Consider the following 23,268-nt stretch of genomic DNA (forward strand, 5'->3'; position numbering starts at 1 on the left):
TGTGAAGAACCACAACAAATGTCCCTGTGACATCTAGCCATCACATCTGGATTTGTCTAGTTGGGTGCCCCATAGCCATGTCTCTTGTCAGGAGCTGTTGTCCCAGAAAAAGGAGTCTGTGTGTAACCACAGATTAATAGAGCTCAGCTCTAACTGACCCAACACATTATCCTGTCCAAAGGAATTGGCTTGTTTGAGCTGGTAGGTGCCAAGAGCTATCAATGGGATGGATAGCCTCTAGTGTGTCTGACTTTACTTTTAACATATTCTTACTAAAATAAATGTGAAAACAAAAAGCAGTGTCCTTTTTCACCTTCTGAGCTCCAGACCTTGACTTGGGGCAGTAATAACCAAATGCCAAGAAGAAGGGGCCTTCTTGTGTCCTGAATCTGTCCTATCACACCCTCTCCCTGCCCTATGACATCTCCTCCATCTCCTTTGTTCTCCCTAAAGAAACAGTCATTCTGTTTAAACAGACAGCTATCCCTATCTAGAGATAACTTTTTTTTTTTAATCCTGATACTTGCATGTGTAAGAGAGAGGTATCCTGGAAAGTGGAAAGAATTGGAGTTTGATGTTAGGAGAACTGCATTCAGATCTTAGCTTGCCATATACTGGCTTATATAACTCTGGGCATGAACTCCTGTTTAAGATGAACCTACTTAGCAGAGTGGCATATAATCACTGCTAGGTGAGTGCTTCCTTCCCTGCTAGGTGAGTGCTCTCATCCCATTCCTTTCTCCAGCCTCTCTTTCACTGTTCTAGACCATAACGCCCTTTGAGCTCTGGCTTCCTTCTCTCCTGCTTAGGACCTCATATATTCCAGCCCAGTGGACACAGCCCGCAAGGTGCTGATCATCCTGAGGACCTTTTTGAGGAGGAATGAGGATTTCCAAGTGGGTGGTCTCATCCAAGGCCACTTTTTGTTGATCCTACAACATCTGCTGGTGGAACATGGGGATTGTCCCTCAGGTCAGTCTGTACCTACTGGGGACTTGTTTTGGCCTGAAGATTAGTCAGAAGTAAGCAATTCTGACGTAATCAGGTCTGCTCCATGGAAGAGAATCAGAGTTTTCGCTGCAAGAGAAAAATCAGACAAATCTGGCATAAAGTTAAACTTTACCTCCTTCCTCTCTTTGGATTATGAGTGGTACTCAGCGTGTGTGTGTGTGTGTGTGCGTGTGCGTGTGTGCGTGTGTGTGTGTGTGATGTTTTAATGTCTCTGTGTTTAACATGGATGTGTTTGATATCTGTTTGAATGTCCTCACCGTGTGTGTGTGTGTGTGATGTTTTAATGTCTCTGTGATTAACATGGGTGAGTGTGTTTGATATCTGTGTGAATGTCCTCACCCTGTACAGAACAAGAACAACAGCCCCCAGTTGGTAAGAAGAAAGTGGGAAATATGATGGAGGTGAGGAAGGTAGCAACAGCCTTTAAATTCAAGTCCTGGCCCTGATACTACTTGTGGGGTTTTGGAAAAAATCACTCAACCTCTCTGTGTCTCTGTGCCTCAGTTTTCTTTACTACAAAAAAAAAAAAAAAGCAATTACACGAGCTAAGGAGAGGCCCCGTGGTATAACACCCACCTCTCATGCATTCGTGTATGAGGATCTGGTTTTGATCCCTGGCACCATAGATGATAAAGTGGTGCTTTTCTTGTTCTCTCTCTCTCTTTCTCCTTTTTATTTTTTAAAATATTTATTTATTTATTTAGACTCCAGTGTTATTGCTGAGGCTCAGTGCTGGCACTACAAATCCACTGCTCCTGGAGGCCATTTTCCCTCATTTTTTATTGGATAGAACAAAGAGAAATTGAGAGAGGAGGAGAGAAATTGAGAGAGAGGGGTGAGAAAGACACCTGCTTTATCACTTGTGAAGTGACCCCCCAGCAGGTGGAGAGCCGGGGACTCAAACTGGGATCCTTGCGTTTCATACTATGTGTGCTTGACCCAATGTGTTACTGCCTGGCTCTCTCTCTCTTTTTTTTTGTAAATCGCCTGCACTATGAATCCACCACTCCTGGCAGCCATTTTTTCTTTTTCTAATTTTTTATTTTTTATAGGGGGGGTTAAATAGTGAGGGAGAGAGACAGAGAGACATCTGCAGTACTTGCTTTACCAATGGTGAAGCTTTTCCCCTGCAGGTGGGAAGTGGGAGCTTGAACCTGGGTCCTTGTGCATGATAATGTATGCATTTAACCAGGTATACCACCATCCCCCAAGCCTTTTACCCATTCTAGAAAACAGAACAAACAAGTGGACTGAGGAGGTGGCTCAGTGGTAATGAGCATGAGTAATGAGGTAATCCACTGTGGAATCCTAGATTCAACCCATGACATTTCATACAAAATAAAGACAGGAAAAACATCCCTGGTTGATGTGGTTTTTGTTTGTTTTGGGTTTTGCCCCCCCCCCCCCCCCCCCCCCCGTGCCTTTTGTTTTCAAACCAGAGCACTGCTTAACGATGGCTTATGGTAGTGCTGGGGAGTGAATGTTGGAGCTTCTAGGTCTGGGGCATGAAAGTCTGTTGCATAACCTCCACACATTTTCCCATTTTTCTGTTCATGTGATTTCTTTTTACGGAAATTAAGTGAAATAATAAATTCCTGATGGCCACCTCAGAGTGTGTGTGTGGTAGGTCCGTTGTGTCTGTCCTAGTGAAGAAGGAAGAAGGCAGGGAGTGGGGGTAAATCTCAACAGACTGTAGCAGAGAGGGATATCTGTGTGATCATGGTCTGATCTGAGTGTCAGACTTCCTGACCAAATCTTCTTCTTCATAGCCTCAGGGAACCTGCCTTTGTTGCTGAACCTCTTCTCGTTAGTGCAGCTGAGGAAGGAGTCAGGGCAAGAACTGGACGGCATGGCCATGAAGCTTCTTCACCAAGGTGTTTGACAGCCCCTTAGGGCCTGGGGCTGGGCATGTTGTGGGTGTTCACTCAGCAGTGCTCACACTGCTCTTCTCTCCTTCTGTCCCTTTGAAAGAAGTTAGTGGGTCAACATGCTAATGTGGGCTTCTTACTGTGTGGCTTCCCAGACCTTTCTCTGCTTTATTTTTGGGAATCTTAGAAGAAACAAAACCTAACCAGCATGTGTCAAGCACAAGCTCTGAAGTTGGGGAAAGCCTGCTTTTCTCCGTCTACAGTTTAGTCACTATGAAAACTTGAGTAATCACCTAACCTCTGCAAGCTTTGAATTCCTCACAGCTAACATGCCAGTGCTCTGACTTAGGGCGGAGATAAGCCATACCTTTAGATTCAGAATGCCATACAATAGGTCTTCAGAATATACTATCCACACAGGTCCATTTCCTCCTGGCACAAGTTCATTTCTCCAACCACTCCACAGCTGCCTCAGGATCCATGGTCCAGTTCATGATAGGCTCTTCTCTAGACCTCTTTTCTCCCCAAACCCCCAAAATTATTAGGACCTTTCAGTGTCAGTAATGCAATTACCACTTCATAGGCAGCACCCTCAGAGACATTTGTTGAGGAAAGATTGAAATTAATAGGAAAGATGATGTGTCTTCAGTATGTGTAGACTTTTCAGTCCTCTGGCCATAGGTAAGGATGGGTCTTTCCTTGCTTGAAGCTGAGGCCTCCTCACAAGAAGATCAGTGTCAGGATAAAAAAAAAAAGGGAGGGTGTCTCCAGGCCAGCCTGGTGCTGGTCATCATTGCCTATCAGGTCAGAGAGGATACTAAACTGGGAAGGGAGGGTCTTGTATGACAAAAAAAAATCAGCTATCAGTGGGGCCTCTGACAGTTAGCAGTAGTGAACTGAGACACATGTAGAATGTAATACACATTTACTTATAACCCTGAGTAATTATTTGAGAACATTTGGGCTAAAAAGAACTGTAGTCTGAAAATAGGAGACCCTACTTGTCAGGTTGACTGTAAGCCTTGTGTGGTGTGATTAACAAAAAAGTAAATAGACTTAGGTGAGTTTCATATCAGTGTTGTGGAGGTGCAAGGATTGTTGGTTCCTAGGAGGCAAAGGATGTGTCCTGCAGATGATTACAGTGTAGGCTCTGTTCTAACAAGAGTGCAGAAGACCCACCCAATCTTGACTTAGAGGTTTAAGAAGACTTCATGGAGGAGATGAACTTTGAGCTGAATCTTGAGTTCTAAGTAAGTGTTAAGGAGTCAAAGAGATAGAGGAGGTACCAAAGAGATACTGTGGCAAGTTCAGAAAACTATACATCAGCGTTCATGGGCTGGGTCTTGTTACTGCTAAAGGTGATAGATTGGCCTAGGTGACCTGTGGAGTCCACATGTTCAACCTGGAATCCATGATGGCATGAGCACTATTACAGGCTGATTTTGGCACCTAAATGTTTGTGGTGTGCAGCTGTGGGCTGTAGGCCTGATGTCTGCTCAGATGAAGGGTGTGAACACTCCTTCAGGTTAATCACTGTGTGTCTCTGATTGCTGTAACAGTAGGTACACCTCGCTTGTGCTTGGACACTAAGACTGACATGTGAAGTTAGCTGGTTGTAAGAAATCTGAGTGCGAGTGTGATATTGGGGGGGGGGGACATTGGAACACTACATGATGGTGTGCTGGGGACTGTCATCTTTTGCAGTGAGTGAGCTGTGTGGGAAATGCAGCCCCAGTGATGTGGACATCCTCCAGCCCTCTTTCAACTTTCTGTACTGGAGCCTTCATCAGACCACGCCGGGCAGTCAGAAAAGAGGTGCTGGGACCCAGATGGGGTAGTCAGAGAAGTGGGAGGGGAGGTGTCTGTGGCTTTTGTTGTTGTTGTTTGTTTGTTTTTCTGTCTTAAAGAAGTAATTAAAATAAATAGAAGGAGAAGGTGTGAGTAGACCCCCACAGTCAGAAGGTCCTTTCTAGATCTGACAGCCTGTGTTTCAGGGATGAATTTGGGACCCTTAGAGCCTCAAGTTGATTCTGTCATATACTTACATGTGGACGAAGTCCCCCATGAATTACTGACCAGGCGCCATTCCAGTGCGAGCTGGGGCTCCTGTGTAACTCTCACGCCGCCCTTCTGCCCACCCTCCTGCAGCTGCAGCGGTGCTCCTGAGCAGCACGGCTCTGATAGAGCTCCTGGAGAAGATGCTGGCGCTCACCTGGGCTGAGGCTGGCTCCCCTAGAACTTCACTCCTCTGCTCTGCCTGGCTGCTCGCTGCCTCATTCTCTGCTCGGCAGCACAGTGGCAGCCTGCAGGTTAGTCTGTAGCCCATATCACTGAGGCAGAGAGTGTCACCTGAAGGAGTAATAAAAAATGTCAGTTTCTCGTCCCAGCTCTGTGACTTGTTTGCTTTGTAACCTTCATAAGATGTTTCACTAAATGCCTTGGTGAAGTATTTTATTCTGTGAGCTTAGTTTCCATGCCTACAAAATGGTGGAAACATACAAGGTTATGTCACACTAGATCACTTTAATCCATGGAGCACACATGGATCGTCTACATACCAGGGCAGTGTTCTAGACACAAAGGACGAAGAATGACAGCAGCATGTGCCCCACCCTTAGGGAGTGTGTATTGTAGTCCTTAAGCCAAACATTTAAAGATATGTTATGTTGTGGGGATCGGGCAGTAGTGCAGCAGGTTAAGCACATGTGGTGCAAAGCGCAAGGACCAGTGTAAGGATCCCAGTTTGAGCCCCTGGCTCCCCACCTGCAGGGGAGTCGCTTCACAGGCGGTGAAGCAAGTCTGCAGGTGTCTGTCTTTCTTTCCCCCTCTCTGTCTTCCCTTCCTCTCTCCGTTTCTCTCTGTCCTATCCAACAACGAACGACATCAACAATAACAATAATAACCTCAACAAGGCTACAACAAAAAGGGCAACAAAGGGGGAGAAATGACCTCCAGGAACAGTGGATTCATGGTGCAGGCACTGAGCCCAGCAATAACCCTGGAGACAAAAAAAAAAAAGATGTCATATTGTACCAGTGCAAGGTACTCAGGTAAAAACAGCAATAAGAGCAGTGTCATGAAGCTTCACAAATTTAGAACATATACCATGCTGCTAGAATGGAGAGAGTAGATGAAATAGATCAGTCTGGACAGGAAGGGAGAAGCCATCCTGTGACCCTTGAGTGTCACTGCTGAAGTGAGTGCAGGGAACAGGAGAGCACTGGGCATATCCACAAAACGCCTTGCCAGCATGAACTTCTCTGAGGGCTGCTTCACATTCAGGTGGCACCTCCCTATGGCTGGTTACTTCCTGTGGACCTTCTTCTAGGCTTCAGGGGACTCCCACTCTGCCAGCCTGGTACTCACACTCCTTTATGGGGCAGTGAAGTCAGTTTTAAAGTCTAGCAGCAAGTTGTGGCATATCTGTGCGATAGCAGATCGAAGGGTTATTACCCAAGGGCTGTATTTGGAGCCTCCCCTGCTTCCCTTTCTGAGGCTGTCATGCCCACCCATATCTCTGCAGTCAGCTGTGTGGGTGGAAGCCTGCCCTCTGCTCACACTTCGCCAATGCCCAGTAACTACCTCCCCTCAAACTTCTCTCTACTGCCCAAGCTCAGGCTTGATCTCTTGTCCTCACCCCTAATGGAGCCTGTTCACAACCTTCTGTCTTCCAGCTCTCCCTCTGTCTCTCCTGTCTCTACAGCCACAGCCACAGCCACCATCTGTCAGCCTGTCTCCCCTTCCCCACATTTCTTTGCCAGTTTTTAGCAAAAGGAAACAATCATTCATTTATGAATGAGAGAAAGAAATTCAGAGCATCCCTCTAGCACATGTAGTGCTGGGAATTGAACCAGGACCTCATTGTTGTTGTTTTTCCTCCACACAACCTCAAATGCTTTAGACCTTCTCTTCTGCACCTTAAATTCTGCCTTTCTAAGAAACCCTTATTCCCTGTCCTCTGTTTGCTCTTTCTCTGGCTATCTATATCTATGCTCTTTCACATCTCTATACCATTTTTTTGTCTATTTGTTTTTTATTATTCAGTTGATTTTTTTAATAACCTTTATTTCTAGGGTATTTCCTTACAAAGTTTTCTTATAGAAAACTTGAGCAGATTCCAACATTACACCCCCTCCAAAAACAAAACAAAACAAACAAAAAAAGGTCTTCTCTCTCTTTTTTTTTTTCTTTTTTTCTCTCCAGGGTTATTGCTGGGGCTTGATGCCTGCACTACAAATCCACTGCTCCTGGAAGCCATTTTCCCCATTTTTGTTGCCCTTGTTGTTATTGTTATTGCTATTGTTGTTGTTGGATAGGACAGAGAGAAATTGAGAAGGGAGGGGAAGACAGAGAAGGAGAAATAAAGATAGACACCTGGAGACCTGCTTCACGACTTGTGAAGCAACCCTCCTGCAGGTGGGGAGCCAGGGGCTTGAACCGAGATACCTACGCCGGTCCTTGAACTTTATGCCACATGTGCGCTTAACCTGCTGCACTGTTGCCCAGACCCAGACTTCTCTATTTTTATCTCACATCAATATGGCTCCTCTGTTCCTTTGTTTAAGTTGTTTTTTCTGCTTAGAGCCTGCCAAATCCCCGGCCAATAAGCACTTCTGGGGAACTGCTCTGTGATAGATTTATGATAAATCTGAGTAGAGAACTTCCTGCTGGGCAGCTTGTTTTCTGGGTGGAAAGAGTAGAGCAGACTCACAACTCTGAAGCTGTCATCCAAGTAAACTCTCAGTTTGGAAATTGCTTTGACATTAAGAAGCACATTCAATGAGGCTGATCCTCAGCTCTTCTTCACAGTAGTTCTGGAGGGAGTGACAGCAGATGACAGTAAGCCCATTTCACGGATGCAGGCAGTGAGGCAGACTGAGAGAGGTGCAGTGTAGTCACTTGCGCTTGACCACACAGCTGACAATGGCAGAACCAGTATTTTGATTCTGTGTTGTCTGACTGAAGATCAACTAAAACAGACTAAGCCACAGATGAGACCGGGGGAGGTTCCATGGTGGAGGAGGCCCTTGAGGATGGAGAGATTTGAGAGAAAAGGAAGTCTACAAATAAATGCTTTGTTTTCCTCATGCTCCTGAATCCAGCACAGGGGAGGCTCACAGACTCTTAAGTGGTCTTCCGTGCCCTTCCGGATGAGGTGGGCATGCATGGGTGGCTAGAAGATTGGGGCAGGTTATTTTCTGCCCAAGATCCTAGAATATGGAAGTTACTCTTTTACTCCTGCCAGGTTCACCAGACTCTATCTGTGGAGCTGGACCAAGTACTGAAGACCCTCAGCTTTCGTAAGAAAGAGGCTGCACTACTCTCAGGTGTGGACCCGGGGAGCTTCTAGCAGGTGAAAAGTGTTTTCCCTCTAGATTCTGACATAGGACCACCCTACCAGACCAGCATTAGAGATCTTCATCACCCCATTATCTCTGTTGTCTCGTCCCTGGGACAGAGCTGGTGGGAAGTGGGGGAAGGAGCAGCAAGTAGTTAGTTACAAGGGGCTCCTTCCTTTCAGCTGCCATCTTATGTTTCCTGAGGACTGTCCTGCGACAAAGTTTTTCCTCTGCCTTTGTGACTCTGGTACCTTCAGGGGCCCAAGCTTCCTCAGACCCTAAAGATACTGTCCTAGCTCCATTGAGAACATCACAGGTGCTGTCCCTGGTCATCGGATTACAGAACCTCCTGGTGCAGGTAAGGCCCTTGGAGCAAGTGCCAACAGCAAGAAGGGCAGCTACTTGTTAAGAGCCTGGCGTTATTACCAACAGGGCCTAGTGGGTGGGTTGAGTGGGACTTTTAAAGTGACAGTGATAAGAGGCCAGGCGGTGTTGCACCTGGTTAAGTGCTCATATTATAGTGTGCAAGGACCCAGGTTCCAGCACCTGGTGACCACCTGCAGGGGAAAAGACTTTATGAGTAGTGAAGCAGAGCTGCAGATGTGTCTTTGTCTCTTTCCCTTTCTATTTCCCCCTCTCCCTCTCAGTTTCTCTCTGTCTCTAATAATAAATAATTTTTTTTTTATTTAAGAAAGGAGACATTAACAAAACCATTGAATAAGAGGGGTACAGTTCCGCACAATTCCCATAACCCGATCTCCATATCCCACCCCTCCCCTGATAGCCTTCCCATTCTCTATCCCTTGGGAGCATGGATCCAGGGTCGTTGTGGGTTGCAGAGGGTGAAAGGTCTGGCTTCTGTAATTGCTTCCCCGCTGAACATGGGCGTTGACTGGTCAGTCCATACTCCCAGTCTGCCTCTCTCTTTCCCTAGTAGGGTGGGGCTCTGAGGAAGTGGCGCTCCAGTACACATTGATGGGGTCATCTGTCCAGGGAAGTCTGGTCAGCATCCGGAACCTGGTGGCTGAAAAGAGAGTTAACATACAGAGCCAAACAAATTGTTGAACAATCATGGACCTAAGGACTGGAATAGTGCAGATGAAGTGTTGGGGGGTATTCCCTGTAGGCTCTTGTGTACTTCTGCTTTCAGGTTTATATTTTTCCCTAGTTTATGGGCACGTGTGAACTTATGCTTGTCTCAGGGGACCTGGACAATATCTAGGTTTGGGGACTTTATTGGGGAGTGGACCATCTGGAATGGAATTAGAGAATACTATGAAACACTTCACCTGAGTGATGAAGCTGAAGGGTTGTCATTCCACACCTGAAGTCTCTGGACACAGTCTCAAGTGAAGCATGCTGGGGTGGCACTCATTGTGTTGATTAGGTTGAGATCCGCGGATGCAATATTCTTTGATTTGAATTGAGAGCAGCACACAAGAAAGTGGGCCCCACCCTAAGGTTCCAGGACTGGGGGTAATATAGGCTCTATAGTGGAACTGTGAGGTTCCTGTTGTCCATAAATAAATATTTTTAAAAGAAAACAAAAAGTGACAGTGACAGAAATAAAACTCAAAATGATTTATAACTAATCAATTTAAGAATGATGGGGTGGGTTAAGTGCAAGGATCTGGGTTTGAGCCCTCGGCTCCCCACCTGCTGAGGGAGCTCCCCACTTCACAAGCACCAAAGCAGGTCTGCAGGTGTCTGTCTTTCTCTCTCCCTCTCTATCTCTCCCTCCTCTCTCAGTTTTTCTGTCCTCTAAAAAGAAAAAAAAAAAAAACAGAAAAAATCAGTACTAGAGACAGGATGACAGCTCACTGGGCAGAGTGCCTGCCTAACCATATCACAACCCAGATTTGAGCCCCAGCATTGCATGGGAGATACTGTGGGCGTAGAGAAAGCTTTGGCACTGTGATCCCTTCTCCCTACCCCTACTCTTTTATCTAAATGAGAAAACTGGACCAGGTTGGTGAAATCACACTTGCACAAAGCCCCAATGACTGACACACACACACACACACACACACACACACACACACACACACACACACACACACACCAAAATTAACACTAGCAGCCAGGGAGGTGACTCAGTGGTACAATGATAGAATGGAGGATTTGCAGTTTCTAAGATCCCAGATTTGAACTTCAGTACCGGAAGTGCTAGAGTAGCAGTCTGGTATTATCTGTCTTTCTCTCTCTCTCTCTAGCACCAAATTTGTGTGATAAAGTCCTAGGTTTGATCTCTGTCACTGCATGTGCTAGAGTGATGCTCTGGTTCTTACTCTCTCCTTGTGCTAATCAACCTTTTTTTAAGGGTTGGGGAGGTAGCATATGACCGTTATGATTGCCTGAGACTCTGAGGTTCCAGGTTCAATACCAAGCACCAGCATAAACCAGAGCTGAGCAGTGCTCTAGGGTCAGTCTCTGTTTTACTCTTTTTCTCACCGAAGTACAATATGTAAAACACATTTTTTAAAACAAAAATTATTGAGCGAGTGAAAGACTGTAGCAACAATGCTTCCTTCAATGCAGTGGGGTCTGGGTTCTCACATGGCAAGCAGTGCACTATCCAGGTGAGCTATTTCATTAGCCCTGGAGTTTAAATTTATAAGAACATAATCGTTATTTACCTTAATCGCGTCCTGATGGCACAGTAGCTTTAAGCTACCATTTCACCTATTAGACTAATCTCTGCTGTGGTCAGGAAGAGTCATCAGAAGTAGGAGAAAGGGCAAAATGCTTTCTTTCTAGTTTTCTGAAGTGCTGAAATTCCTGGTATTTTATTATTATCATTATCATTATTATTGATTTAATAATGAGCTACAAGACCGTCGTAGGATAAGAGGGGTACAATTCCACACAGTTCTCACCACCAGAGTTCTGTATCCTATCCCCTTTATTGGGAGCTTTCCTATTCTCAATCCCTCTAGGAATACAGACCCAGGATCATTATGGGGTGCAGAAAGTGGAAGATCTGGCTTCTGTAATTGCTTCTCCACTGAATATGGGCATTGGCAGGTTGATCCATACTCCAGTCTGTTTCTATCTTTCCCTAGTGGGGCAGGGCTCTGGAGAGGTGGGATTCCAGGGTACATTGGTGAGGTTGTCTGCCCAGGGAAGTCAGGTTGGTGTCATGGTAGCACCTGCAACTGGTGGCTGAAGAGCATTAAGATATAAAGCAGGGGACTGGGCAGTGGCATAGCGGGCTAAGCACACATGGCACAAAGTGCAAGGACCAGCGTAAGGTTCCTGGTTCGAGCCCCTGGCTCCCCACTGGCAGGGGGGGTCACTTCACAGGCAGTAAAGTGGGTCTGCAGGTGTCTATCTTTCTCTCCCCCTCTGTCTTCCCCTCCTCTCTCAATTTCTCTCCTATCCAACAACAACAACAAAACAAGAGTAGTGGATTCATAGTGCAGATTCTGAGCCCCAGTGATAACCCCGGAGGCAAAAAAAGATATAAAACAGAACAAATTGTTTAATAACCAGGAACCTGAACGTAAGAATAGAGGAGATTAGTTTTTTTTAATCATTGTTTGTTTCTTAGACAGAGGGTGAGAGACAGGAGGGCAGAGAGAGAGAGAAAGAGATATACCACAACATTGCTCTACCACTCATGAAGCTCCACCTTGCGGATGCTTTCAAGTGTTGACCAGTGAATGCATGTCTTTATTTGTTGTAAAGTATGCAGTCTACCAGGTGAGTTATCTCTATGGGCCTCAAGTTGTTATCTTTTTATTGTTTTATCTATTTTAATCTTTTACCTATATATTTTGGATAGAGACAGAAATTGAAAGGGAAGAGGGAGAGAAGAGAAAGACACTGGCAGCACTGCTTCACCACTTGTGAAAGCTGCCCCCCCCTTGCAGGTGGGGACTGGGGACTTGAACCAGGGTCCTTGTCCATTGTAACGTGTGCTCTACCAGACGTGCTTGAAATCCTTGTTTTATCATTCAGCATACGGGGGGGGGGGCAGGGAATTATTCCCATATACTCAGTACTCATCATAAAGCTTGGCATAGAATTGACATCTAGTATACATAAAAGAGTATAGCTTGACTCTAGCTGTTTAAGCACTCACAGATTGTAAGACACATATGCAGTTACACATAATGCTCCAAACACCTGACAGGTAGTGTGGTAGGTAGAGTTCTGGACTTGCATGGGTGAGGTCATGACTTTGGTCACCTTCTTCTTCTTCTTTTTAATCTTTATTTATTTATTTATTTTGAGTAGAGACAAAGAGAAATCATGAGGGAAGGGGGAAATAGAGTGGGAGAGGGACAGAGAGAGACCTGCAGAACCGTTTCACCACTCATGAAGCTTTCCCCCTGCAGGTGGAGACCAGGGGCTTGAACCCGGATCCTTGCACACTGTAATGTGTGCTTTACCAGGTGTGCCACCACCTGGCCCCCTTTGGTCACCTTCTATCTCATTTAAACAACAATTTCCCATTTTCCCTCCCCAAGTCCTTGGGAAATACCATTCTACTTTCTATACATTTTTCTTTCTTACTTTCTTGCTCTCTCTCTTTCATTGCCACCACTGCTTCCAGAGGCCACTTTTTTCTTTTTCCTTCTACTTTTTTAAAAAAATATATTTATTTTATTTATTTATTCCCTTTTGTTGCCCTTGTTGTTTTATTGTTGTTGTCGTTGTTGGATAGGACAGAGAGAAATGGAGAGAGGAGGGGAAGACAGAGAGGGGGAGAGAAAGATAGACACCTGCAGACCTGCTTCACCGCCTGTGAAGCGACTCCCCTGCAGGTGGGGAGCCAGGGGCTTGAACTGGGATCCTTATATCAGTCCTTGCGCTTCACACCACGTGCGCTTAACCCGCTGCGCTACAGCCCGACTCCCTCACTTTTTTCTTCTTTTCTTCTTTTTTCTTTTCTTTCTCTCTCTCTCTTTTTTTTTTTGCCTCCAGGGTTATTGGCTGGGGCTCAGTGCCCGCACTACAAATTCATTGCTGCTAGAGGCCAGTTTTCCCCATTTTGTGGCCCATGTTGTTGTTGTTATTGTTATTGTTGCCATTGATGTTGTTTTTGCATAGGACAGAGAGAAATCGAGAGAGCAGGGGAGACAGGGTGGAAAGACAGACACCTGCAGACCTGCTTCACCACTTGTGAAGCAACCCCTCTGCAGGTGGGGAGCTGGGGGCTCTAACTGGGATCCAATGCCAGTCTTTGCACTTGGCACCATGTGTGCTTAACTTGCAGTGCTACTGCCCGAACCCTTCCCCCTTTCTTCCTCCTCCTCCTCCTCCTTCTTCTCCTCCTCCTTCTTCTCTTCCTTCTTCTTCTCCTCCTTCTTCTTCTCCTCCTCCTCCTCCTCTTCCTTCTCCTCCTCCTTCTCCTCCTTCTCCTCCTTCTTCTCCTTCTCCTTCTTTTTATTTAATTTAATTTATTTTTGCCTCCAGGATTATTGCTGGGGCTTGGTGCCTGCACTTAGAATACATTGCTCCTGGAGGCTATTTTTTCCCATTTTATTGCCCTTGTTGTCATTATCGTTATTGTTGCCATGGATGTTGTTGTTGGACAGGACAGAGAGAAATTGAAAGAGGAGGGGAGACAGAGAGGGGGAGAGAAAAATAGACACCCGCAGACCTGCTTCACCACCTGTGAAGCGACCTTCTTGCAGGTGGGGAGCTGCAAACTCAAACTGGGATCCCGGTCCTTGTGCTTTGCGCCACATGCGCTTAACCCACTGTGCTACCGCCAGGCCCCCTCTTTTTTAAATTTTTTTTAAGATAGGACAGAAAGAAATTGAGAGAGGACAGGGAGGTAGAGGGAAGAAGAGAATGATAGACACCTGCAGACCTGCTTCACTGCTCATGAAGCAATCCCCGTACATTTGGGGAGTGGAGTCTCAAACCCAGGTCCTTGCACTTTGTAATGTGTGTGCTTACCCAGGTGCACCACCACCGTGCCCCCTTTCTATAAATTTTCCTACCAGGGGACTGGTGGTGGCACACTTGGTAGAGTGCATAGGTTACCATATGCAAGGACCTGGGTTCAAGGTCCCCACCTTCAAGGGAGAAGCATAATAAGCAGTGAAGTTGTTTTACGGGTGTCTTCTTTTTATTATTCCCTTTCGTTGCCTTTGTTGTTTTAGTGTTGTAGTCATTATTATTATTGATGTCGTCGTTGCTATAGTTGGGTAGGACAGAAATAGAGAGAGGAGGGGAAGACAGAGAGGGGGAGAGAAAGATAGACACCTGCAGACCTGTTTCACTACTTGTGAAGCGACTCCCCTGCAGGTGGGGAACCGGGGGTTCAAACCTGGATCCTCACACCTATCCTTGCGCTTTGCACCACGTTTGCTTAACCCGCTGCGCTACCGCCCAACTCCCTTTACGGGTGTCTTTTTCACTCTCCCTATTTAATTCCCCATTCTCTCTCATTCTCTCAGTTCTATCAAATGAGAGAAAGAAAAGAAAAAAAGGGGGGCCAGTTGGGCATAAAGATCCCAGTTTGAGCCCCTGGCTCCCCACCTGCAGGGAAGTTGCTTCACAAGTGGTGAAGCAGGTCTGCAAGTGTCTTTCTCTCCCCCTTTCTGTCTTCCCCTCCTCTCTTCATTTCTCTTTGTCTGTCCTATCCAACAACAACGACATCAATAACAATGATAATAACTACAACAATAAAACAAAGGCAACAAAATGGAAATAAATAAATTTTTTAACATTTATATATTCCCTTTTGTTGCCCTTGTTTTATTGTTGTAGTTATTATTGTCATCGTTGTTGGATAGGACAGAGAGAAATGGAGAGAGGAGGGGAAGACAAAGGGGGAGAGAAAGATAGACACCTGCTGACCTGCTTCAACACCTGTGAAGCGACTCCCCTGCAGCTGGGGAGCCAGGGGCTCGAACCGGGATCCTTAGGCCAGTCCTTGTGCTTTGCACCACGTGCACTTAACCTGCTGTGCTACTGCCCGACTCCCTAAATAAATATTTAAAAAAGAAAAAGGAAAAGAAAAAAAATGACTTCCAGGAGTGGTGGGTTCATCGTGCAGGCACTGAGCCCCAGCAGTAACCCTGGTGGCAATAAAAAAAATGAAAAGATTAAATAATTTGTAAATAAAATTTTCTACTATATGTACCTTATTTAAGTAAAATCATATACTATTTTTCTATGGAAGTTTTCTTTTCTTCCTTTTATTTATTTGATAGGTAGGACAGAGAGAAACTGAGAGGGTGAGGAGAGAAACAGAAAGAGAGACACTTGCAGCCCTGTTTCATCATGCCTGATATTTCCCCCTGCAGGTGGGGGCCAGAGGCTTAAACTTGAGTCCTTGCACCTGGAATAAGTGCGCTCAACTAGGTGTGCCACTGCCTGATCCTTCTCTCGAAGTTCTCTGGCAATGCCACCCTTAGAAATTCCTTGGAAGAGGAGTCAACTGAGGTAGCTCATGAATCCCTCACTAAGGAACTACCGGGCCTGTACAGGTTTACATGTCTGGCTCAGTCCCATAGTCACTACCCCTGTCATTGCCCTATGAGCAAAACCAAGTAGCCCCTTTCTTCTTCATGGCCACACTACTATTCTTTTTTTTTTTTTTTTTTGCCTCCAGGGTTATTGCTGGGTCTCAGTGCCTACACCATGAATCCACTGCTCCTGGAGGCCTTTTTTTTTTTTTTTTCCCTTTTGTTGCCCTTGTTGCTGTAGCCTTGTTGTGGTTATTATTGTTGTTGATGTTGTTTGTTGTTGGATAGGACAGAGAGAAACTGAGAGAGTAGGGAAAGACAGAGGGGGAGAGAAAAACACCTGCAGACCTGCTTCACTGCCTGTGAAGCGACTCCCCTGCAGGTGGGGAGCTGGGGGCTCAAACTGGGATCCTCATGCCAGTCTGTGCGCTTAACCTGCTGCGCTACCGGCAGATCCCCCCGCCAGCTTTCCTATTCTTTATCCCCTTGATAGCTTTCTTATTCTTTATCCCTCTGGGAGTATGGACCCAGGATCATTATGGGCTGCAGAAGGTGGGAAGTCTGGCTTCTGTAATTGCTTCCCCGCTGAACATGGGCATTGACAGGTTGATCCATACTCCCAGCCTGTCTCTCTCTTTCCATAGTAGAGTAGGAATCTGGGGAGGAGGGGCTCCAGGACACATTGGTGGGGTCATCTGCTCAGCGAACTCAGGTTAGCATCATGATAGCGTCTGGAACCTGGTGGCTGAAAAAGAGTTAAGATACAAATTGTTGACTAATCATGAACCTAAAGTCAAGAATACTGCAGATGAAGATTTGGGGTCTCCATTTTGGAAAAAGCAAATAGGTCTATTTTAGGTATATTCCAAGGGGGCCATGACCCTACTAGTTTTTGCCTGAGTTTGACATCTAACATGTAGGTGACCTAAGTTATTGTCTGGGGAGATGGTGTCATAGTTGGAAAAAGGATCAGAGAAGAGAGTAGCTCCCAAATATGGGAAAACTATATAAATATTATCAACTGTAATCCCCATCGATTTGATCTGGGGCCCATAGTCAATACAGGAGTCATGTAACCTCTGCATCCCTGTAGGTCTGAGCTCCCATTCTGTGGTCACAGCTAGGAACATTCCAGGCTGCACTAATTTCAGGACCCATCATCCTTGGGTGATAGGTAGAGTATATTGTCCAACCTCCCTTTGGAGAATGGAACATTCCCTACCATTGTTGATCCACATTGAGTGCCAGGTCCTATAGGGGCCCACAAAGGGGGTCCATTAGTTGTTCCTGATGGAGATGACCAGTGACTGTGGTGAGAGGGATCTGTTAGAGATCTAGGCCCACCATGTCTGTGTGGGAACCCCAAGACTCCCTGATTAGGGCCTCAGGTGGGATGGGGTGATCTGGTAGTGATTAAAGATTCATCATTAAAGTATGCCAGTCTCTTGCCCTTATCCTTGCTGGCCATCTTTAAGCCACAGTTCCCTCTCTTGTCATAGCCTAGGAGGATGTACAGCTATGTTCTCACCTAATGTTGATGGTAGGTTCTTAGAAATTGACTTTAAGTGAAACAACATACAAGAAACCAATGTGACCATAGTCAATCTGACATAAACAAAAGTTAAATTCCTGTTGCATGGGGCCAGGTGGTGGCACACACAGTTAAGTGCCCATATTACCATGCATAAGTTTCCAGGTTCTTTTTCCTCTATATTTATTTATGTTTTGGATAGAGACAGCCAGAAATTGAGAGGAAGGGGGAAGATAAAGAGGGAGAGAGACAGAGAGACACCTGCAACAATGCTTCACCACTTGTGAAGCTTTCCCCATGCAGGTGTGGGCTGAACCAGGGTCCTTGCATATTGTAACATGTGCACTTAACCGGGTGAGCCACCACCCAGCCCTCATATGATTCCAGATTCAACAGCCTTTGGTCCCCACCCACAAGGGGGAGGCTTCACAAATGGTGAAGCAGGTTTGTAGGTGTCTATCTTTCTCTCCCTGTTTTCCCGTTTTCTCTCAGTTTTTCTCTGTCTTATCCAACAACAACAATGGAAAAATAATGGCCACTAGGAGTAGTGGATTTGTAGTGCAGGTGCCAAGCCCTAGCAGTAACCCTGGAGGCATATTTTTTTTCCCCATTGCATATTTATGGTCACAAAGCATCACCAAACTTCTAAGTAAAGACACAAAACACTTCTTATCTTAGGTAATAATTTATACTCATTCACTTTCTAACCCACTATTTCAGTTTCCAGTGGAAGAGACTGGCTCCTTTTCCAGAAGCTCAGAGTGCACGTCAGGACCCAAACCTAGAGAGGAAGGAAGCCCTCTCATCTCAGGGCACATCACACACAGTCCCATACTCATTCAGACTGGGACAACTCAGAGGCCAGTGAGCCAAATGTGCTTATATTTGGATGTGAGAGGAGGCCAGAGTACCCCCATAAAACCTACATAGACATGGAGAGCTTACACACTCCTCACGGGCTATGGCCCCAGCCAGAGATTGGTATTTTTCCTTCTCACTGCTAGAATGGAAACTGGATGAAATGATGTTATTCAGGGCCTGCCATATATGGAGGAGTCAGTCTGTTTCTCTGCCCTCTTCAGGGCTGGAACTAAGCCTTCCACTGGTTTGTTATTTTAATATTCCTCTTCATTTGTTCATACATCCAGCAAACATTTACTCCATAGTAATCCAAGAACAGAAAAACTATTTCTCCCTTTAGCACCCATAATAGTTTATTCACTCCTGAGTTGAGGACTACATGTATTATATGATCAATACACATCTGTTTCTTTCCCATTGAACTATAAACTTCTCTTCCTCCCCATCCTCCCCTCCCCCTTTCCTCTTCCCTCCATCCTCCTCTCCCCCCTTTCATCTTCCCCCACTTCCTCTTCTTCCTCCTCTGCCTCCTCTCCTCCTCCTCTTTCTTCTTCTTCTTCTTTTTTTTTTTGGTGTTATTTGAGTAAAGCTATAAAATTTTCCTTCTATGGCTGGGGCTGGGGGTTGTCAGAGGAGTCTTTACAGAAAAGATGACATTTGAACTCAGTCTTTCAGGGTGTCAGAGCAGGGGTAGAGTAAGGGCATTTCAGGCAGAGAATAGTATGAACAACGCTATAAAATATTTAAGTGTAGATATGTGGTGAGAAATAAAAGAGGATACTGAAAAGTGAGACGGACTAGATTGGGCAAGGTTGTATGTGCTAGGCTCTAAGATAAGACATCTGTGGGAGGTTCCATTAAACTTGGTTGACTGTGACAACCAAGGTAGGAGAGGAAGGGTAGGAGGAGAAAAAACCTGTAGGGGAGGGGGTTGTTAAGCAAGAAGTTGCTTTGCCCGGTGTTGCAATGACCTAAGCTAATTATGGTGAGGCTGTTTTACACCCACTGGGGAAACTAAAATAAAATAAAAAAAAAACAGAGCATAATAAATGTTACTGAAAATGTGGAGTCAATAGAACCCTCACATAATATTTGGGGGAATGTACAATAGTGCAGCTACTTTGGAAAAACAACCTGAAAGGAAGAACTTCAAAAAGCTAAATATAGGGAGGGGGCTGGGTGGTAGCACACCTGATAAAACAAACGTCACCATGTGTAAGGACCGAGGTTCAAGCTCCCTGCTCCCACCTGCAGGGGGGAATTTCAGGGGTGGTAAAGCAGTGCTGCGTGTGTGTGTGTGTGTGTGTGTGTGTGTGTCTGTCTGTCTACCTTCCTACCTACCTATCTTCCCCTTCCCTCAATTTTTGTTTCTTTTTTTTAATTTTTAAAAAATATTTGTTTATTCCCTTTTGTTGCCCTTGTTGTTTTACTGATGTAGTTATTATTGCTGTTGTTATTGATGTCGTTCTTGTTGGATAGGACAAAGAGAAATGGAGAGAGGACGGTAAGACAGAGAGGGGGAGAGAAAGATAGACACCTACAGACCTGCTTCACCACTTGTAAAGCAACCAACCCCCTGCAGGTGGGGAGCTGGGGGCTCGAACCGGGATCCTTACCCCGGTCCATGCACTTTGCGCCTTGTGCGATTAACCCTGACTCCCTCAATTTTTGTTTCTATTAAGAAATTAAAAATTGTGGTCTGGGAGGTTATACAATAGATAAAGCACTGGACTCTCAAGCATGAGGTCCCAAGTTTAATCCCCAGCAGCATATGTACCAGAGTGATATCTGGTTCTTCCTCTCTTCTATCTTTCTCATAATTAAATAAAATAAATCTTTAAAAATTAAAAATTAAATTTAAAAAAAGCCTAAATATAGGCGTGGGGAGATAGCACAATAGTTATGCAAAAAAGATTTTCATGCCTGAGGCTCTAAAGTCCCACTATAAGCCTCTGACACCACCATAAGCCAGAGCTGAGTAGTACTCGGGGACGGGAGTCAGTGATAGTGCAGCAGGTTAAGCGCATGTGTCTCAAAGCACAAGGACTGGAGTAAGGATCCGGGTTCAAGTCCTCAGTTCCCCACCTGCGGGGTAGTCACTTCACAAGCAGTGAAGCAGGTCTGCAGGTGTCTATCTTTCTCTCTCCACTCTGTCTTCCCCTCTTCTCTCCCTTTCTCTCTGTCCTGTCCAATAATGACATCAATGTAACTACAACGATAAAACAAGTGTAACAAATGGGAATAAATAAATATTTTAAAAAAACAAAAAGAAAGAAAACTAAGAAATAAGAGAAAAAGGAGGAGAAGAGGAGGAGGAAGTGGTGGTAGCAGTAGTAAAGAGAAAGAAGAGGAGGCAGGAAGAAGACAACGGAGACTACCAACAACCACCACCTCCATCCACCACGATGACTCAGCATACAATTACCGTATGGGAGCCCAGGCAGTGATGCAGTGGATAAGGTGTCATAGCAGCACTGTTCTTAGCCCCAAAGTTCAAACAAGAGCAGTAACTATCAACTGATGAATGAATAAGCAAATCATACATATATGTGCTTTGCGCCATGTGCATTTAACCCGCTGCGCTACTGCCCGACTCCCCCAGCATTTCTTTTAATGTAGTGTGGCTGGGCTCAAACCTGGGTCACACCCATGGCAAAGCACTATCAAGTGAGCTATTTTGCTAACACTGTCAGTTATTTTTTTAATAGTTGTTAGAGGGGGCTGGTTAAGTGCACACATTACAGTGAGCTAGGATCTGAGTTCAAGCCCCCAGACCCCATTTTCAGAGGAGAAGCTTGAAACAAGTCTGCAGGTGTCTCTCTCCGTCTTTCTCCCCTCTCAATTTGTCTCTATCCAAAATAAATTTTAAAAAGATTGTGTGTGTGTGTGTGTGTTCTTCTTTTCCTTCTCCTCCACTTCCTCCTCCTCCTCCTCTTTCTTTTTTCCAGAGTACTGATAAGCTCTGGCTTATGGTGGTGCCAGGGGGATTGAAGCTGGCACTTTGGAGCCTCAGGCTGGAAAGTCTCTTTGCATAACTATTATGTTATATCCCACTGCCCAAAACCTTTTTATAAATTGATAATTGTTGATGGATGTATAGTAGTAGATTATGGTGGTCTTAATTTGCATTTTCCTAATAGCTAATGATAGTAAGATCTTTTGATGCACTTATTAGAGCATAACATTTTGTTCCATCTAGATTCTTCTGCTCTAGGTAAACTGCGAGGTCCTTGGAGAGTCTTCAATCTGTGGCTCTGGCCTTTCTATTTTCCTAAAAGTAAGCAGTCTGAATGTAGGTGTCAGGGTGAAAGAAGTCATCCCTTAACCTCAGGTCTTCAGAGACTAGACAGTTAATCAAACAACCTCTGTGCAGATTGATGAGTAAAAGTAAAGAAGATGGGGGTCAGGTGGTGGCACAGTGGGTTAAGCGCACGTGGTGCAAAGCACAAGGACCAGTGGAAGAATTCCGGTTCAAGCCCCCGGCTCCCCACCTGTAGGGGAATCGCTTCACAGGCAATGAAGCAGGTCTTCAGGTGTCTATCTTTCTCTCCCCCTCTCTGTCTTCCCCTCCTCTCTCCATTTCTCTCTGTCCTATCCAACAACGACATCAGTAACAACAACAATAAGAACTACAACAATAAATCAACAAGGGCAACAAAAGGGAATAAATAAATATATTTTTTTAAAAAGTAAAGAAGATGTGTTAATAACATGTCTTCCTCCTGTACCTATGGGACCCTGAATAGCTATGTAACTCAGCACTTGGTCCTAGATGCCAACTTTATTTTTTTTTTTTAATGAGAGGAAGAAGATCATTTCTACCATTAATGATCTTTTATCTAATTTGTCTTTTTTGGTTTATATGGTGCTGAAAATGGGACCAAAGACCTCACGTAAGGTGTACACTCTGCCAGAATCCTCCTACCTAGCCCAGGGGTCAGCTTTAAATAGCTTAGCTAATCAGAAGGTTTGGGCAAGGAGAAAAGGAACGTCAGTTTGGTTAAGGCCAGTACAAACAAATTAAATTCTACCCTCTCCATTAATTAGATTTTTCCAGGGAAAGCTCCTTAAGGGAGATATAAATACCAGAGGTGATCTTTGTCCTTGCCTTCATGGTCTCATGAAATTAATCTTTTTCAAAGGCGTGTATGAGGGTGGCAGATTTTTGCTATCTATACAGTATAAGCACTTTGAGCACTGTGGTCTGATTGTAGATGATATTTATATGTGTATATGTGTGTGTGTGTGTGTGTGTGTGTGTGTGTGTGCGCGCGCTTTCTTTTGAGAGCAAGAGACTTATTTTATTGAAGAGGAGAAGGGGAGTTCAACATAACATTTAACAACAGTGAGGTAAGAAGTATGGGTGAGAGTCAATAAATGTTTCTTTTTTTCATATTTTATTTATTAATGAGAAAGACAGGAGGAGAAAGAGAGAAAGGACCAGACATCACTCTGATACATGTGCTGCCAGGGATTGAACTCTGAACTCATGCTTGAGAGTTCGGTGCTTTATCCACTACACCACCTCCTGGACCACTCAATAAATATTTCTTACATTTAGTCACTGAACCTGGATCTCTAAGCACAACTATCTTAAAGGCATGGGGGGGGGGCGGTGTTAGAGAGCAACCCCCCACTATTCCCTAAAAGGTGAAAGGAGGTATGGTCTCAGCAGACCTTAGAAGTCAGGTCAAAACAGCATGAAACCAACAATTCTTGATTCTCCACAGGGCCAGAATCCCAAATATGAAATTCTGAAATCCAAATCATTCTGAAAACTGAAAAAAAAATTAAATCGGGGCCAGGCAGTAGCTCAGGTGGTTAAGCAAACATGGCGCGAATTGCAAGAACTAGCATAAGGAACCTGGTTTGAGCCCCTGGCTCCCCACCTGTAAGGGTGGGGGGGTCGCTACACAAGTGGTGAAGCAGGTCTGCAGGTGTCTATCTTTCTCTCCCCTCTCTGTCTTCCCCTCCTCGCTCGATTTCTCTCTGTTCTATCCAACAACAGTGACAGCAATAACAATAAAAAAACAACAACTATAAACAACAAGGGCAACAAAAGGGAAAAAATAGCCTCCAGGAGCAGTGGATTCATAGTGTAGTCACTGAGCCCCAGCAATAACCCTGGAGGCAAAAAACAAACAAAAAAATTAAATCAATTTATTGGGGGTTAATAGTTTATAGTATGGTTGTTGCCACATAGGTATTTCTCATCTCCCTGTGATAGGTGG

General features: G+C 45.0%; 2 protein-coding genes across 3 annotated transcripts in view; one reads left to right on the forward strand and one right to left on the reverse strand.

The window, feature by feature from the left end:
- The window catches only part of TNFRSF13C (TNF receptor superfamily member 13C), a 328,540-nt gene that overhangs the window by 174,749 nt on the left and 130,523 nt on the right, over nt 1-23,268 (reverse strand). The gene's annotated exons all lie outside the window — the stretch shown is intronic.
- MEI1 (meiotic double-stranded break formation protein 1) overlaps nt 1-23,268 on the forward strand; it is a 97,817-nt gene that overhangs the window by 70,029 nt on the left and 4,520 nt on the right. The window contains exons 21-26 of one of the 2 annotated variants that reach the window (XM_060189045.1): nt 810-972; nt 2,781-2,885; nt 4,584-4,694; nt 5,028-5,188; nt 8,125-8,206; nt 8,401-8,576. In XM_060189045.1, the coding sequence (XP_060045028.1) occupies nt 810-972; nt 2,781-2,885; nt 4,584-4,694; nt 5,028-5,188; nt 8,125-8,206; nt 8,401-8,576 (798 nt within the window). The remainder of the gene's footprint in view (nt 1-809; nt 973-2,780; nt 2,886-4,583; nt 4,695-5,027; nt 5,189-8,124; nt 8,207-8,400; nt 8,577-23,268) is intronic. The other variant, XM_060189046.1, reaches the window with a different exon arrangement.

Source organism: Erinaceus europaeus, chromosome 4, assembly GCF_950295315.1.
Source record: "Erinaceus europaeus chromosome 4, mEriEur2.1, whole genome shotgun sequence".
NCBI classification, from domain to species: domain Eukaryota; kingdom Metazoa; phylum Chordata; class Mammalia; order Eulipotyphla; family Erinaceidae; genus Erinaceus; species Erinaceus europaeus.